This window comes from Coenobita brevimanus, chromosome 9, assembly GCF_032717465.1.
Source record: "Coenobita brevimanus isolate Jiangsu-jjx chromosome 9, ASM3271746v2, whole genome shotgun sequence".
Taxonomy (NCBI): Eukaryota; Metazoa; Arthropoda; class Malacostraca; order Decapoda; family Coenobitidae; genus Coenobita; species Coenobita brevimanus.
In genome coordinates, this window is record NC_136962.1 from 292,779 (window position 1) to 311,354 (window position 18,576).

At 44.7% G+C, this 18,576-nt stretch overlaps 1 protein-coding gene and 1 long non-coding RNA gene across 2 annotated transcripts in view; one reads left to right on the top strand and one right to left on the bottom strand.

Moving 5' to 3' along the window:
- LOC145409461 (uncharacterized) overlaps window positions 1–7,954 on the bottom strand; it is a 142,137-nt gene extending 134,183 nt beyond the window's left edge. Inside the window, exon 1 of the long non-coding RNA XR_013899120.1 lies at window positions 7,907–7,954. This is a non-coding gene — a long non-coding RNA (uncharacterized LOC145409461). The remainder of the gene's footprint in view (window positions 1–7,906) is intronic.
- The window catches only part of LOC145409343 (cytoplasmic aconitate hydratase-like), a 29,933-nt gene extending 14,060 nt beyond the window's left edge, over window positions 1–15,873 (top strand). The window contains exons 12-20 of the mRNA XM_080279816.1: window positions 9,543–9,702; window positions 10,298–10,518; window positions 11,658–11,814; window positions 12,320–12,555; window positions 12,986–13,122; window positions 13,650–13,797; window positions 14,386–14,508; window positions 14,911–15,096; window positions 15,589–15,873. Coding sequence (XP_080135942.1) covers window positions 9,543–9,702; window positions 10,298–10,518; window positions 11,658–11,814; window positions 12,320–12,555; window positions 12,986–13,122; window positions 13,650–13,797; window positions 14,386–14,508; window positions 14,911–15,096; window positions 15,589–15,711 — 1,491 coding nt within the window. The 3' untranslated portion in view covers window positions 15,712–15,873. The remainder of the gene's footprint in view (window positions 1–9,542; window positions 9,703–10,297; window positions 10,519–11,657; window positions 11,815–12,319; window positions 12,556–12,985; window positions 13,123–13,649; window positions 13,798–14,385; window positions 14,509–14,910; window positions 15,097–15,588) is intronic.
- The last annotated feature ends 2,703 nt before the right edge of the window (window positions 15,874–18,576 follow it).

Below are 18,576 nucleotides of genomic sequence, written 5' to 3' on the forward strand. Positions count from 1 at the left end.
ATGTGAAAGACGAACTTCAGCCGAGGTCTTGCCAGCTCATTTCCTCCGTTCTTCGTCAGTGGTGGCGGCAGATGAGCATTAACATGCACTGGATCCACACTCACTGCCTCCACACATTACTCTCTCCTCACAAAAGTTCTCTCCATCTCTCCCTTCCCTCCATCTGTAATTTCCTTCTCGCCATTCCTCCCTTCTCTCCATTGCTCCATGTCTATGTACTGGATCCACACTCACTCCCTCCACACACACCTCTCTTCCCTCAAATGTTCTCTTCATCTTTCTCTCCATCTAAAAATTTCCTTCTCTTCTCTCCATCTTTGCTTAAATTTCTTTCTCTTCTCTCCATCTTTGCTTAAATTTCTTTCTCTTCTCTCCATCTTTGCTTAAATTTCTTTCTCTTCTCTCCATCTTTGCTTAAATTTCTTTCTCTTCTCTCCATCTTTGCTTAAATTTCTTTCTCTTCTCTCCATCTTTGCTTAAATTTCTTTCTCTTCTCTCCATCTTTGCTCAAATTTCTTTCTCTTCTCTCCATCTTTGCTCAAATTTCTTTCTCTTCTCTCCATCTTTGTGTTAGGAGTAATACATTGAGGTGGTTTGGCCATGTGGAGAGGATGGAGAGTGAGAGACTAATGAGGAGAGTGTATGTGAGTGACGTGGGTGTGGAGTCACATGGAGAGACAGACAGACAAATGAGGAAGTGAAGGAGCGTTGTGGTGTGGATGTGGATGTGGATGTGATAGGAAGCGTTAAGAGAAACACACTGAGGTGGTTTGACCATGTGGAGAGTGAGAGACTAATGAGGAGAGTGTATGTGAGTGAGGTGGAGGGGGGGAGAGGTAGTGGGAGGCCAAGGATGAGATGGAGGGATGGAGTGGAGAGGTAAATGAGAGAGGGGGGTGTGAGCTGGGAGCAGGGCAATGAAATGGAAGGGGACAGGGTGACATGGAGGTGATTTTTTTTGGCCGGCCTTTATGGGATTACGGCGTCTGGCAGTAGATAGATAGATAGATAATGCATCCATGTGTACAATAAGGATAATAATACACAAACTTGGACATCGGTAACATTAACGACGCTTGGAGCACGAGAAGTTGTATTATATTTTCAAGTCTGCGATTTTAAAACACCCGCTCTCTCCAACAGTAAGTACCCAGTAGTATGTGTATTTTTAAACATATTTTGCTGTGTTGCCCAGTTCCCTCAGATGATAACACTGCCCATAGGTGGATCTTAGAGAGACTTGCTTGAGAGAGAGAGGATGAGTGAGTGAGGGAGAGAGAGGGTGAATCTTTGTGCTGGGTGAGACTTGCTTTGTATATATGGTTGGCAGTTCTTGTGATTATTTCAGTGTGTGTGTGTGTGTGTGTGTGTGTGTGTGTGTGTGTGTGTGTGTGTGTGTGTGTGTGTGTGTGTGTGTGTGTGCACTGATTCACACACATACACAATAACATGAATAAATGCTGTCAGCTCCCTAATACCTTTTCCTAAGTGATTTGTTTTCTTTATTACACTTTACTGCACCCTTCTGTTATATAAATCCATCCATCATCATACATTGTAGAACTTATATACAAAAGCAGCTCCCTAACACCTTTTCCTAAGTGATTTATTTTGTTTATTACACCTTACTGTCCTCTTCTGTGTTACATAAATCCTTCCAATATCACCATACTCTGCATAAAGCTCCCTAACACCTTTTCCTAAGTGATTTATTTTGTTTATTACACCTTACTGTCCTCTTCTGTGTTACATAAATCCTTCCAATATCACCATACTCTGCATAAAGCTCCCTAACACCTTTTCCTAAGTGATTTATTTGGTTTATTACACCTTACTGTCCTCTTCTGTGTTACATAAATCCTTCCAATATCACCATACTCTGCATAAAGCTCCCTAACACCTTTTCCCAAGTGATTTATTTTGTTTATTACACCTTACTGTCCTCTTCTGTGTTACATAAATCCTTCCAATATCACCATACTCTGCATAAAGCTCCCTAACACCTTTTCCTAAGTGATTTATTTTGTTTATTACACCTTACTGTCCTCTTCTGTGTTACATAAATCCTTCCAGTATCACCATACTCTGCATAAAGCTCCCTAACACCTTTTCCCAAGTGGTTTATCTTGTTTATTACACCTTACTGTCCTCTTCTGTGTTACATAAATCCTTCCAATATCACCATACTCTGCATAAAGCTCCCTAACACCTTTTCCTAAGTGATTTATTTTGTTTATTACACCTTACTGTCCTCTTCTGTGTTACATAAATCCTTCCAATATCACCATACTCTGCATAAAGCTCCCTAACACCTTTTCCTAAGTGATTTATTTTGTTTATTACACCTTACTGTCCTCTTCTGTGTTACATAAATCCTTCCAGTATCACCATACTCTGCATAAAGCTCCCTAACACCATTTCCCAAGTGGTTTATCTTGTTTATTACACCTTACTGTCCTCTTCTGTTACATAAATCCTTCCAATATCACCATACTCTTATCATCACAGCGTACACAACACAATCTTAACCCCCCATAAAAATAAATCAGTAAGGAAAAGGTGTTAGGGAGCTTAAAAAAAAAAATATCAGTATAGAAAATGGATTATACTAAATTATTGAGGTAAAGAATATGACCTGGTAAAGTACATCTTTATTTCTGTTTACAAATTTAACACAAGGATGGTGATGGGAATTGATCTATCTGTTTGTATCTATCTGTCTGTCTGTCTATCCAAGTCTCCCTGTCTCTATTGCCTGTCTCTTCGCTAGCTATCTCTGTCTGTCTCTCTAGCTATCTCTGTCTTCCTGTCTGTCTGTCTTTCAACCTTTCTCATGCCGTGTCTGGATGTTTTGTCTGTCTGTCTGCCTGTCTCTATCTATCTGTCTCTCTAGCAATCTTTTCTGTCTTCCTGTCTATCTGTCTGTCTTTCATCCTACCTTTCTCATGCTGTGTATGAATATTTTGTCTGTGTCTGTCTGTCTCTTCTCTAGCTGTCTGCCTGTCTCTGTCTTTCATCCTATCTGTTTCTCAAGCTGTGTCTGTCTTTCAACACACACACACACACACACACACACACACACACACAAATACTTAATATACACATGCTATGTATATTTTGTCTCTCTCTCTCTCTCTCTGTCACTACTGTCAATCTCCACTTTGTTACATTCCATTCCTTGCTACATCCATACCAACACTCATTACAGTACATTGAGCACATTACATTACCCTCAGTCCTTGTTACATCAATACCAGTGCTTGTTACAGTACTCAGAGGCTGTAACATCAATTGGAGTACACATTACATCAATCAAGCCACCCATTACAGTACTGTGCCTGATTCTTACTGCCATTTCCATCTTTCATTTCCCCATTTTCTTCATCTCCCCTTGCTTGTGGTCGATGGGTCTGCCTCTCCCGACCCCCACGCTGCTCGATCTCTGGTAGCAGTTGGAAGAGCACTGTTGGCTCATTTCCACCTTAGTCATTTCCTGTTGGTTGTTAGTTTTCTTCGTCATCTCCTCTTGCTTGTGGTCGATGGGTCTGCCTCTCCCAACCCCCCCATGCTGCTCGATCTCTGGCAGCAGTTGGAAGAGCACTGTTGGTTGTCAGTGGTGGCGGCAGATGAGTGTTGGATCTAGTCATGGAGCGAGTTTAACATGCACTGGATCCACACTCACTCCCTCCACACACTGCTCTCTCCTCTCTCTCTCCTTCCCTCCCTTCCGTCCATCTCTATACTGGATCCACAGTTACTCCCTACACACACTTCTCACGAAAGTTCTCTCCATCCCTCCCTTCCCTCCGTCTCTCCATCCCTCCCTTCTCTCCATTGCTCCACACACTCTCTTCTCTAACTCTGGATCGATAGTGAGAGAATCCTGATAGACAGACAGAGAAGGCAAGATAGACAGACAGCTGAGGTACCGGAGTGAAAAATAGAAGTAGCGAGAGAGGGAGGGAGGAGAGGAGAGAGAAGGGATGGAGGGAAGAAAGGAGAGAGAAAAGGATGGAGGGAAGAAAGGAGGAGGAGGGAGAAAGGGAGGGAAGAAATGAGAGGAAGGGTGAAATGGTTGGAGAGAAGTAAAGGGAGAGAGAAATGGTTGGAGAGAAGAAAGTAAAGGGAGGGAGAAATGGTTGGAGAGAAGAAAGTAAAGGGAGGGAGGGAGGGAGAAATGGTTGGAGAGAAGTAAAGGGAGGGAGGGAGGGAGAAATGGTTGGAGAGAAGTAAAGGGAGGGAGGGAGAAGTGGTTGGCGAGGAGAGGCAGTATGCGTTGTTAATGAAGAGTGTAGATCATGATAACAACTCCCGGTGGCGCTTTGTCCTACGTCTGCCGGGGTTGTTACCATCACCCTCACTCATACTCGAAGTCCATCTCCTTTGCTGCATGACCGCCGTTAAGAGGGAGGACATGAGGTAGACGAGAAAATAAATCGGAAAGTGGCAGGAATTAAGTACCAGCCACACTCCTCACTTCTGTCGTATTTCACGGCTGCATGACCGTTGTTAAGGGGGAGAACATGAGGAATAATGAAGGTAGAGAGCGTTAGAATAAATCGGACACTGGCAGGCGTTAAGTATCACCTTGTAGCAACTAAAAACTGTGATATGGATTCGAATATTAACACATTCACAGTTGAAGTTCCCTCAAGAGTGATCTAACGTACACACACACACACATTCAAACATACATACAAATACATACACACATACTTCATACATACATACACACATTCGTCAGCCTTACCAATACGTACACCTACTTCATACATACCTACACACACACACATACTTCATACATACATACACACATTCGTCAGCCTTACAAATACGTACACCTACTTCAATCATACCTACACACACACATTCATACGCATACACAAATACACACAAAACGATATCCCAGTCAAAAAAACAAATCGCTAAGAAATGGGTATTACGGAGCTTATTAAACGAACGAGAGAGGGAGAGAGAGAGAGCAATCTTATATCAGGTTAAAGTAAAAGCAGTGTAGGATAAATCGCAAGAGGACAGTAGCTAAGGTTCCAATAATATTTCAAGGTGGATATTGTGAAGGAACCCCCTCTGGTTGGCCAAGCTTTATGAAGAGTTAAATGTACTCATATAGCTAAACCACCAAAGACAGGTGCCAACACTATGCCCCTCACAGCAAACATGGCGGCTCAGAATTTCGTTGTTTTACTGCTTATTTCACGTACATGAGCGTAAATAAAACGTACACAAATCATACACGTACACACAAATACGTATACTGCTTAGTTCACCTACCTGAGCATAAATCAAACGTACACGGATGCATACACGTACAGAGATACATAAACATACATACACCTACTTATTTCACGTACGTGATCGTAAATAAAACGTACACAAATACGCATACATACACCACAAATACGTACATACACCCACACATACATACATAAGCTACACAAATATATGCACCTACACATACATACATACACCTACACAATTGTATACATACACTGACACATACATGAGAAGGAAGGCAGTTTGACACACACACTAAACAGGGTGTATTCATCCCTGTACAACCCAATGACTAGTGGTTAGGCGAAGATAAATGCCTGAAGTGGGACGCGAGATCGGGTGGGTGAGTGAGTGTCCTATCTAGTCATGAAGGATTTGATATTACATGTACTGGACTGACACCCCTCCACCCCCCTTCCTGTGAGAGAGAGAAAGAGAAAGAAAGAGAGAGAGAGAGAGAGATGAAAGGTAAAAAAATTGTGTGTGTGTGTGTGTGTGTGTGTGTGTGTGTGTGTGTGTGAAGAAACGAGAGAGAGGGAGAGAGAACTAGAGACTGAGAGGAAGAGAGTTTGGAAAGAAGCAAGAGATAGTAGAGAGAGAGAGAGAAGCAAGAGATAGTAGAGAGAGAGAGAGACCCACCTTGTAGTAGATATAGCCTCCCACGTCCTTCCTCTACCCAGCGCGAAACACGAATGGCGAATTTGGCGGTGTGTGAGGCGTGGGTTGTCTGCTGGTGTGGGCGTGTAGTGTGCTCATTGGACGGCCTGGATCACGTGACTCTCTCTCTCCCAGGTCACGTGACTCTTTCTCCCCCCCCTCCCCCGTTGTTTTGTCGGTAGGGTTGCCAACGAGCCGTCCACTCATCGGATTGTTTAAAATGATGGTCAACTACCGCCCCCTTCCCTTGGGACCTACGCACCTACGAAGTTAATATCTCCAACTTGTCCTGCCCTGCCCTGCCCTGCCCTGCCCTGCCCTGCCCTTCCCTGCCCTAATTCTCCATCTTTGTGTGTGTGTGTGTGTGTGTCCCTATGACTGGTTGTGTGTATGTCCGTGTACGTTTTTTCTCGACTATAGCATTGACAACTTATGCTCTACACACACACACACACACACACACACACACACACACACACACACACACACACAGACACTGCTGAAAATAGTAACATAAATCCATCTGACTTGAGGATTCTCTCTCTCTCTCTCTCTCTCTCTCTCTCTCTCTCCAAAATGAGAGAGAGAGACCCCAGTTAATCCGCAGGTCATTGGAATTGCCTTTACTATTTTTAGAATCTCTCTCTCTCTCTCTCTCTCTCTCTCTCTCTCTCTCAATTAAGTCATAGTCAATTACAGACAGAATTAACCTACATGCCGAGAGAGAGAGAAAGAGAGGGAGAGAGAGAGAAAGAAAAAAGAGAGAGAGGGAGATTTGATAATAGCAGTAGTTGCAGTAATAATAATAATAATAATAATAATAATAATAATAAAGACGGATAGATAGAGAGAGAGAGAGAGATGAAGGGAGGGAAAGAGGGATGGAGGGAGAGAAAGAGAGAGAGGGAGAGAGAAATATTTAATAATAGATAGATAGAGAGAGAGAAAGAAAGAAAGAGAGAGAGAGGGGTAAGGTAGGAGGCAGTTGCTAATCCACAGGTACACCAGTTTATCTGTCGACTCCCACGGGACACCCTTCCTTCAAATCTCACTACACTCCTTCCCACACATCTATCTATTTATCTATCTCAGTATGTATCTATTTGTCTATTTATCTATATCTATCTCTATCTATCTGTCTATATATATCACTTTCTGTCTCTCAGTGTCTTTCTATCTATCTGTCTGTCTGTCTAACCAACTCACTGTCTGCCGAGTTACTGTATATTAATCTTTATCTTTCTATCTATCTGTCTATCCATCCATACGTCTATCTATCGGTTTATTTAGGGCAGGGCAGGGTAGGACATGGTAGGGTAGGGTAGGGTAGGACATGGTAGGGCAGGATTGGGTAGGACAGGACAGGGCAGGGCAGGGTAGGACATGGTAGGGTAGGGTAGGACATGGCAGGGCAGGGTAGGACATGGCAGGGCAGGGTAGGACATGGCAGGGCAAAACATGGCAGGGCAGGGTAGGACATGGCAGGGCAGGGTAGGACATGGCAGGGCAGGGTAGGACATGGCAGGGCAGGGTAGGACATGGCAGGGCAGGGTAGGACATGGTAGGGCAAGACATGGCAGGGCAGGGTAGGACATGGCAGGGCAAAACATGGCAGGGCAGGGTAGGACATGGCAGGGTAGGGTAGGACATGGCAGGGCAGGGTAGGGTGGGATATGGCAGGGTAGGGTGGGATATGGCAGGGTAGGACATGGCAGGGCAGGGTAGGACATGACATGGCAGGTCAGGGTAGGGTAGGACGGGACAGGGTATGTGAGGGGAGGGGGTGACCGGGGTACGATGGAGGGTAGGGTAGTGTTGGTGTGAAATGGCCAGTCCCGCTCTCTCCATACCATATTCTCTCTTCTACTCTCTTTTGCTCTCTTCTCTTTTTATTCTACTTGAAAACACACACCCCTATACTCTCCTAGACAGTCTCTCATTCTCCAGCCTCTACTTCATCCCTTCATCTCATCCTCAGCCTCCCCCTCCACCTCACATACACTCTCTTCACTTCCTCATTCGTCTGTCTGTCTCCACGTAACTCCACATGAACACACACACACTCCTTGTCAGTCTCTAATTTTCCATCCACATCCACTCCACAACGCTCCTTCACTTCCTTATTTGTCTGTCTGTCTCCATACATCGAGAATAGTAAAGAATTATATACAGAATAAATCGGTAAGATAGAGGTGTTTGGAGCTTCTTTGCTAACGAGGTAATAGGTGTGTGTGTGTGTGTGTGTGTGTGTGTGTGTGTGTGTGTGTGTGTGTGGTAAGGCAGATACGAAAAAGACAAATACATTCATACGTACATACCTTACATACATACACATCTATACACACACACACACACACACACACACACACGGGTAAGGTCAAGGTCAGGTCACAAGGGACGCCTTAATCTTTCTCCCTCCCCTCCTCTCTCTCTCTCTCTCTCTCTCTCTCTCTCTCTCTCTCTCTCTCTCTCACACACACACACACACACACACACACACACACACACACACACAGTATATGTATGTCAATATATCTATCTGTTCTTCCATACATACATCAATCCATCCATTTATCTATCCAGCTCTGTCTACTTTATCCATGGTATGTGTGTATGTGTATGTATGTATGTATGCTTTTTCCACGATATGTAAGTATGTATGTATGTATGCTTTCGTATGGTATGTATGTATGTATGTGTGTATGTATGCTTTTTCCATGGTGTGTGTGTATGTATGTATGTGTATGTATTTATGTATGTATGTATGCTTTTTCCCTGGTATGTATGTGTGTATGTATGTGTGTATGCTTTTTCCATAGCATGTATGTATGTATGTGTGTATGCTTTTTCCATGGTATGGATGTGTGTATGTACGCTTTTTCCATGGTGTGTGTATGTATTTATGTATGTATGCTGTTGCCATGGTATGTATGTATGTATGATTTTTCTATGGTGTGTATGTTTGGCCATGTGGAGAGGATGGAGGGTGAAAGACTGACGAAGAGAGTGTATGTGAGTGAGGTGGAGGGGGGAAGAGGGAGGGGGAGGCCGAGGATGGGGTGGAGAGGTATATGAGAGAGGGGGGTGTGAGTTGGGAGCAGGGCAGTGAGATGGCGGGGGACAGGGCGACTTGGAGGCGATTTGTTTGTGGCCACCCCAAACGGGATTGAGGCGTCTGGCAATAGATAGATAGAGTGTATGTGTGTATGTATGATTTTTCCATGGTACGTATGTGCGTATGTATGCTTTTTCCATGGTATGTATGTGTGTATGTATGCTTTTTCCAGGGTATGTATGTGTGTATGTATGCTTTTTCCAGGGTATGTATGTGTGTATGTATGCTTTTTCCAGGGTATGTATGTGTATGTATGCTTTTTCCAGGGTATGTATGTATGTATGTACGCTTTTTGTATGGTATGTGTAAGTATGTGTATGTTTTTTCCATGTTATGTATGTATATGTAAGTAAGTATATATCTATTTGTCTATCTATCTCTGTAAGTATTCCTCTAGCTAATATTCCCCTCTCTCTATATATATTCCTTGTCTCTCTCTCTCTCTCTCTCTCTATTCCTCGGTCTGTGTCTCCAGGTTGGCTTCAAGGGCTTCGGTTTACCAGCTGACCAGCTCAACAAAACCGTTCCCTTTGTGTACGAGGGGGAGGAGTACACCCTGCAACACGGGTCTGTTGTTATAGCGGCCATCACCTCCTGTACCAACACCAGCAACCCCTCTGTGATGCTGGGGGCAGGTGAGTGTGTGTGTCGTGTGTATGTGTAGAGTGTGTGTGTGTGTGTAGTGTGTGTACATAGTATGTGTCATGTGTGTGTGTGTGTGAGAGAGAGAGAGAGAGAGAAACAGACAGAAACATAGACAGAGAGAGAGAAAGGAGAAAAAGAGAGAGGGAGAGACAGACAGACAGAAAGAGAAGAAAGAAAAGAAATAGATAGCAAGTTCATTTTTCCATACAGGAGAGAGAGAGACAGACAGAAAGTTAGAGAGAGAGGGACAGACAGACAGACAGAGAGTGAGAGAGAGGGACAGACAGACAGACAGAGAGTGAGAGAGAGGGACAGACAGACAGACAGAGAGTGAGAGAGAGGGACAGACAGACAGAAGAAAGAAAAAAAGAACGATAGATAGCAGGTTCATTTTTCCATGCAGGAGAGAGAGACAGACAAGAGTGAGAGAGAGAAGGATGGACAGAGAGTGAGAAAGAGGGACAGACAGACAAACAGTGAGAGTGAGAGAGAGGGACAGAGAGAGAGAGAGAAAGAAAGAAAATAGAGTAAGTACAGATCAGTCATTCATTCACTTAGGTACATACTGGTCATTCATCCTCTTAGGTCTGCTAGCCAAGAAAGCCGTTGAATCTGGTCTCCGAGTGGCCTCGTACATCAAGACCTCGCTGTCTCCGGGGTCTGGCGTGGTCACTCACTACCTCCAGCACTCCGGCGTCACCCCATATCTCAACACCCTCGGCTTCACCATCGTCGGCTACGGCTGCATGACCTGTATCGGCAACTCCGGCCCCATACCAGAGGCCATCGTGGAGGCTATTGAGAAGGTGGGGTGGCGTGTGTGTGTGTGTGTGTGTGTGTGCTTGAGAAGGTTCGTAACGTCTATAGTGCAGTGTTTATATCGATTCATTTATTTTGTATATTTCGTATCATTTATAAGAGCTCGTGTGTGTGTGTGTGTGTGTGTGTATATATCTGCTTGATAAGGTTCCTAACATCTATAGTGCGTTGTTTATGTCGATTCACATATTTTGTATTTTTCGTATCATTTATAAAGGCTCCAGCTTGCTTTTGTGTGACGGCCTTGGTCACCTAATGGCTGCTCTCCACACAGCTTGATCTCTGGCTGCCTCGCTATTCAATGCCTTATCCCTGGGGTCACACTCTATAACCTCGTCCCAGTTTGTGTGTGTGTGTGTGTGTGAAGATGGAGGATGACAACTGGGTGTGGAGGGTAAGAGGTGTGAACGTCGAGGGTGGGGTTGTGAGAGGCAGACTGAGAAAACCTGGGATGAGGCCATAGAGTGTGACCTCAGGGATAAGGCACTGATTAGGGAGTCTGCCTGAGATCAAGCTGGATGGAGCCATTATAAACAATTCAAATGATACAGTAAGGTAGAATTTGAAGTACAGAGACCCATATCACTCCAGTCTCCAGAAAGTTTCATTTCATTCATTGCCAGACGCCATGTATCCCAAACGGGGTGGCCAAGGGCTTAGAGTTAATTGTTTTACAGGGAGGGGCACTAATCCTCCACCAACCCCACTTGACACGTAGGGAGAACGTTATGCCAACAGCATCTGGTGTTCCCAGGCGGTCACCCATCCAAGTACTAACCAGACCCAACATTGCTTAGTTATTCCAGTCAGCTTTATCCCCTAGAATGATTGACTCTATCAGATACATTTATGTGAAGCTGCAGAACGTGGTGAATGTTTTTGGCGCATCCGATAGAACCAGGATTCCAGGGGCTTGAATGGTGAGTGAATGGAAGTGTGGCCCATTGGACTGGGCAAATTTGGGCTGTCTGGACATTGCTACTCCTCACCCTGCCCTAGGATGGGAAAGGAGGCCCCGATGATGATGAGTGTTATTATTATTATTATTATTGTTACTATTATTATTATTATGATGATGATGATGATGATGAAAAGGTGAGTTATTCCAGTCAACCTCTTCCCTTAGAATGACCTGGTGTGCTGTGGTGTGCTGTCAGGGAATCGCAACTTTGAGGGCCGCATCCACCCCAACACACGCGCCAATTACCTCGCCTCTCCGCTCCTCGTCATCGCCTATGCCATCGCTGGGAGGGTCGATATTGACTTCGAGGTGGAGCCCATTGGTAGGTTTCGTTTCTATCTATCTGTCTATCTATCTACCCATGTCTTGTATGTCTGTGTATCTTTATCCGTTTATCTATCTGTCTGTCTGATGTCTCTCTCAGTCCATTCTTTATCTATCTGTGTCACTCTCTTTCTATCCTGTGCATGTCTCTGTCTGTCTGCCTGTCTCTCCATCCATTTATACATCTGTGTGTCTGTCAGTCTATCTCTATCCATTCTTTATCTATCTCTGTCAGTCCCTCTCTTCATTCTGTATCTATCTGGCTGTGTTAGTCTGCCTGTCTCTGCATCCATTTATATATCTATAGTGATGATGACAATAATAATAATAATGATATTGATGATGGTGACGATGCTAATAATAATGATGAAGATGACGATAATAATGATGATGACGATGGTGATAGTAATAATAATGATGATAACAGAGGTGAAAATAATAAAAATGATGATGACAGTGATAATAATAATAATAATAACGATGATTTTCCCTCCACTCTTCAGGCACAGGCAACGAGGGTAAGCCAGTGTACCTTCGTGACATCTGGCCAAGCCGTGGTGAAGTACAGCAAGTGGAGCAACAGCACGTCGTTCCAGCATTGTTCAGTGATGTTTACAAGCGCATCACCACCGGAAACACCCGCTGGAACAACCTCCAAGCGCCTGAAGGGACACTCTACCCGTGGGACCACAAATCAACCTACATCAAGAAGCCTCCATTCTTCGACGGCATGACCAAGGTTCGTAAAAAAATAAATGGCTGAGGACGAGGTGTTAGGGAGCGTCCTCAACCATACCCAAGACCAAAGTAGATAGATAATAGACGGAGAAACTAACGAATGCTATCTGTTACTCGTACTGCTACTATTATTATTATTATTATTGACTCTCGGATATGTTTATGTGAATCTATAGAACGTGGTGAATGTTTTTGGCATATACAATGGAGCCAGGATTCCGGGGGCTTGAGTGATGAGTGAATGGAAGCGTGGCCCATTGGACTGGGCAAATTTGGGCTGTCTGGACATTGCTACTCCCTACCCTGCCCTAGGGTGGGAAAGGAGGTCCCGATGATGATGATGATTACTGTTACTACTATTACTGCTACTGCTACTTCCACCACCACCACCACTATTATTATTATTATTATTATTATTATTATTTTTACAGGATCTGGCTAAACCCACCAGCATCACAGGGGCCTATGTGTTACTCAACTTGGGCGACTCCGTAACTACTGACCACATCTCCCCGGCAGGCTCCATCGCAAGAAACTCCGCCGCTGCACGATACCTGGCCTCTAGGGGGTGCGTATTGCTCTCTCACTCACTTTCTTACTATCTCCCTCACTCTCTTTCATTCTCGTACTCTGTCTTTCGCTCACGGTATCTCTCTGTCTTTTAGTCAGTCACTCATTCTCTTTTTCTGTTCCTCCTTTGCATGCAACTCAGATTGCAAGATGTCTGGCCTCTAGGGAATATTGCTCTCTCACTCTGTCACTTACTCACTCACTCTCGTCCCATTCGGGGGTGCGAAAGGGAGTCTAGATGATGAGGAGGAGGAGGTGCAGAAGGAGGAGGAGGAGGGGAAGGCGAATTGATGATTGATGAAAATGGAGGAGGAAAAGATGGAGATGATGAGGAGGAGGAGGATTGAAGATTTATGATGATAGTTTTGCTTCATATTCACCCTCCAATTCCATCTTAAATCCCTCTCAGTTCTCTCACTCACTTGCTCTCTCTTTCTCTCTCTCTCTCTCACTCTGTATTTCACACACACACACACACACACACACATTCTCCTCATTTTTCTAATAATACCCCTATGCACGCAGGCTCACCCCACGAGAATTCAACTCCTATGGATCGCGTCGTGGGAATGATGCTGTGATGGCGCGAGGGACCTTTGCCAACATTCGACTGCGCAACAAGTTCATCGGGAAGGCCGGACCGCGCACCATCCACATCCCAACAGGCGAGGAGGTGTGTAGCGAATTCTTGCTACCTATTCGTTCATATCGTATCATTCATAAAGGCTTCAGTTTGTCGGATCATTTATATTCATGTTGTATCATCTATAAACGCTCCAGCTTCCATGTGTCAGCCTTGGTCACCTAATGGCGGCTCCATGCTGCTTGATCTCTGGCAGCCTCCCTGTTCAGTGCCTTATCCCTGAGGTCACACACTATGACCTCATCCCAGGTCTTTTTCAGTCTGCCTCTCACAACCCTACCCTCAATGTTCACACCCCACACCCTCCACAACTCTCGTCCTCCATACCTCTCACCCTCCACACCCAGTTGTCATCCTCCATCCTCTGCTTGATCTCTGGCAGCTTCCCTTTTTCATATCCTTATACAAACATCCCTCAACTCCCTGCCTATCCCAAGTAAGGAGGATAGTGGGTTGCAGCTAAGTTATATGACAACAAAAACTATAATTATATCATCTTGTCTTCCTGTCTAGCTTGACATTCTCTCTCTCTCTCTCTCTCTCTCTCTCTCTCTCTCTCTCTCTCTTTCTCTTTCCCTTTCCCTAGCTCTTTGCTTGACATCCCTCTCGTCCCACCAGCTTGACGTGTTTGATGCTGCCGAGCGTTATCGGGACGAGGGCCAGCCTGTCATCATCCTGGCCGGGAAGGAGTATGGATCCGGGTCGTCACGCGATTGGGCTGCCAAGGGACCATTCCTGCTGGTGAGAGACTAACTAGGAGAGTGTGAGGGAGTGGGAGACTGAGGATGTGATGAGAGGAGAGTGAAAGGCTAACTAGGAGAGTGTATGTGAGGGAGGGAATGAGTGGAGAGGGAGAGACTAACTAGGAGAGTGTATGTGAGGGAGGGGGAGACCTAGGATGAGATGGAGGGAATGAGAGGAAAGTGAGAGACTAACTAGGAGAGTGTATGCGAGTGAGGTGGAGGGGGGGAGAGGGAGGGGGTGAACCAGGATGAGATGGAGGGATGGAGTAGAAAGGTATATAGGGGAAAGGGATGAAAGTTGGCTATAGATGATGATGATAATAATGATGATGATGATGATGAAGAAGAAAACGATGATGATAATAATAATAATAATAATAATAATGATTTACGTTTCCAGGGTGTACGTGCAGTGATCGCCGAGTCCTACGAACGCATTCACCGCAGCAACTTAGTCGGGATGGGTATAATTCCACTCCAATATCTCCCTGGCCAGACCGCAGACACCCTCGGCCTTACTGGCAGGGAGAAGTTTACCATTGACCTGCCTGACACCCTCAAGACTGGCCTGACCCTGACTGTCAAGGTGCATATAGCGGCAAAAAGTTTATCTGTTTATCTATGTGTCTATCTATCCATTAAGCACACCACTATAATGATGATATAATGGTGACTATAATGATAATAATGGTAATGATGAAAAGTTTGTCTATCTGTCTACTTGTGTGTCTGTCTGTCTTCTTATGGCAGGGCAGAATGAGGAGAGAAACCTGTACTTTACACAGGAAAAGGCTTTCACCTGAGAGTCCCGGGTTCAATTCCCAGCATAGCGGTAATATATTGGATGATTCTTCCTGTGTAAAGTACCCGTGCGTACAGTACAGGTTTCTCTCATCATTCTGACTTGCCATAAGTGCTTGGGATAGATTAAGAGCATCTACTTGCCCGAGAGTCAAATGGCCACCCCGTACGGGATTATGGCGTCTGGCAGTGGATAGATAGATAGATTTTTCCTGTACAGGTTTCTTTCCTCAGTAATAATGATGATGGCAATAATAATAATTGTTTTTATTCGCAGGCGGATGATAAAGCATTTGACACCATCATGCGTTTTGACACAGACGTAGAGCTGACCTACTTCCGTCATGGAGGAATTCTCAACTACATGATCCGCAAGATAGTCAACCCTGCCTCTGTGTAAGATAAGAGGTAGAGATAGGGAGAGAGAGTTAGAGATAGTGGGAGGAAGAGAGATAGTGTGTGTGAGAGAATTTGGGGTAGGGTGTGAGAGAGAGTGGGATGATTTAGTGTGAGTGGTATCATTTGCAAGACTCAACCCGGCCTCTGTTTAAGATGAGAGAGAGAGAGAGATAGGGTGATTTGCAAGATTGACAAACCAGTATCTGTGTAAAGTTAGAGAGAGAGTTTGAGATAGTGGGAGAGACTGTAAGGTAGAGAGAAAATGTGAAGTATAGAGTAAGAGATAGAAATAGTGTGAGAAAGAGAGAGAGAGAGAGAGTCTGAGAAAGATGTGAGTTAGAGAGTGAGAGAGAGTAAGATAGATCAGTAGAGTGAGAGAGAGAGAGAATCTGCTTGTAACTTGAATGGTGTGTAAATGAGAGTAGCCAGTTTAACAAGGCATGCTGTAGGTAGCTTACATAATTCTGTTGATGATGATGATGATGATAAGGAGGAGGAGGAGGATAGGGAGGAGGATAATGAAGATGATGATGAGATGGAAGATGATAAAACGATGATGGTGATGTCTGTTATGCACAACATGTTCGCTTGTCACCGAGAAGTGACATTGGACCCTCTTAACCCTCTCGTTACTGGACAACACAGGCTGCGTCATCCTGGCTTACAGGAAACCATTAGGCTTGTCACTCAATGTAAAGCCACCTGAAAAGGAAAGAAGAGTAATAAAAAGTGACAGGAAAGATGGGAGAAATAGGAAGAGAGGAGGACAGACACAGAAAAAGAATGATAAAGGTGAAGGAAGAACTAGGCTGCACTACATCAAGTGAGTGGATGATGGTGAGAAATAGGACGAAGAGGACAGACTGAAAAATATTGATAAAGGCAAAGGAAGAAGTAGGCAGTATTACATCAAGTGAGTGGATGATGGTGAGAGCAGTAGGACAAGAAGAGGACAGGCAGAGAAATAGGAAGAGAGGAGGACAGACATAAAGAATAAAAGTGAAGGAAGAAGTAGGCAGCGCTACATCAAGTGAGTGGATGATGGCCACCAACACCTACCACCAAAGTTAAGATGTAATATGGAGGATAAATCACAAAGAAGCAAGTTTTAAGAGCCTTCGTATAGCACCAGAAACACCACTATACTTCATTCCAATAATTTTAAGTTTGGGGTAACCTGCCTTGACAACATTAATGCAGTTATTATTATTATTATTATTATTATTATTATTATTATTATTGGACATGTGGAGAGAATGGAGAATGAAAGACTGACTAAGAGGGTGTATGTAGGTGAAGTGAAAGGAGGGGGAGGCCAAGGATGAGGTGGAGGGATGGAGTTGAGAGGTATATGAGGGAGAGGGGAGTGAGCTGGGGGGAGGGCAGTCAAATGTTGGGTGACAGCGACTTGGAGGCGTTTTGTCTGCGGCCACCCATTGCGGGATTAGGGCGTCAGGCTATAGATAGATAGATAGATTATTATTATTATTATTATTATTATTATTATTATTATTATTATGGAAGTTAAGAAGTCACTGCATGATAGTATTGTGATCCCTACCCTGACGTATGGAAGCAAGGCGTAGACCTTGCAAGAGGGGAACAAGTCAAGAGTGAGAGCAGTGGAAATAAGTTACTTGAGAGGAGCATGTGGAGTGACGTGGAGGGACAGGTTGACGAATGAAGAAGTGAAGGAACGTTGTGGGGTGGATGTGGATGTGGTTGAAAAGATTAGGAGAAATACACTGAGGTGGTTTAGACATGTGGAGAGGATGGAGAATGAAAGACTGACTAAGAGGGTGTATGTAGGTGAGGTGGAGGGAGGGAGAGGGAGGGGTAGACCAAGGATGAGGTGGAGGGATGGAGTTGAGAGGTATATGAGGGAGGGGGGGGTGAGTTGGGGGGAGGGGAGTCAAATGGTGGGTGACAGAGTGACTTGGAGGCGTTTTGTCTGTAGCCACCCTTTGCGGGATTAGGGTGTCAGGCTATAGATAGATAGATAGATAGATTATTATTGCTCTCTCCTGGTGGCTCAGTGGAGATGTGTGTTTATTGATCATTTAAATTGGGTGTGGAGGGTGAGAGGCAGACCAAAAAAGACCTGGCACTGAATGAGGAGGCTGCCAGAGATTGAGCAGTGGGTAGAGGGTGGAGGATGACAAATGAGTGTGGGGAGAGAGTGGTGTGAACATCAGGGGTGGGGTGGTGAGAGGCAGACCAAAAAAAAGATGTAGGATGAGGTCATAGAGTTTGACCTCAGGGATAAGGGACTGAATTGGGAGGCTGCCAGAGATCAAGCAGCGTGGAGAGGATGGAGGATGACGACTAGGTGTGAAGGGTGAGGGGCATGGAGGACAAGAGGTGTGGAGGATGAGAGATGTGAAGGGTGAGAGGTGTGGAGGGTGAGGGTAGGGTTGTGAGAGGCAGACTGAAAAAGACCTGGGACGAGGTCATAGAGTGTGACCTCAGGGAAAAGGCGCTGAACAGGGAGGCTGCCAGAGATTGAGCAGCATGGAGAGGATGGAGGATGACGACTGGGTGTGGAGGGTGAGGGTAGGGTTGTGAGAGGCAGACTGAAAAAGTCCTGGGACGAGGCCATAGAGTGTGACGTCAGGGATAAGGCACTGAACAGGGAGGCTGCCAGAGATCAAGCAGCATGGAGAGCCGCCATTAGGTAACCAAGGCTGACGTTGTGAGAATAAAAATAAAAATAATAATAATAATAATAATAATTGCATCATGTTGCAGAGGGAGTGAAGATGATTTTTAGTATTGCTGTTGTTGTTGTTTGTTTGTTTTTATGTGTGGGAATAGGGGCGTGGTGAGGGTTGGATTATTATTATTATTATTATTATTATGATTGTCA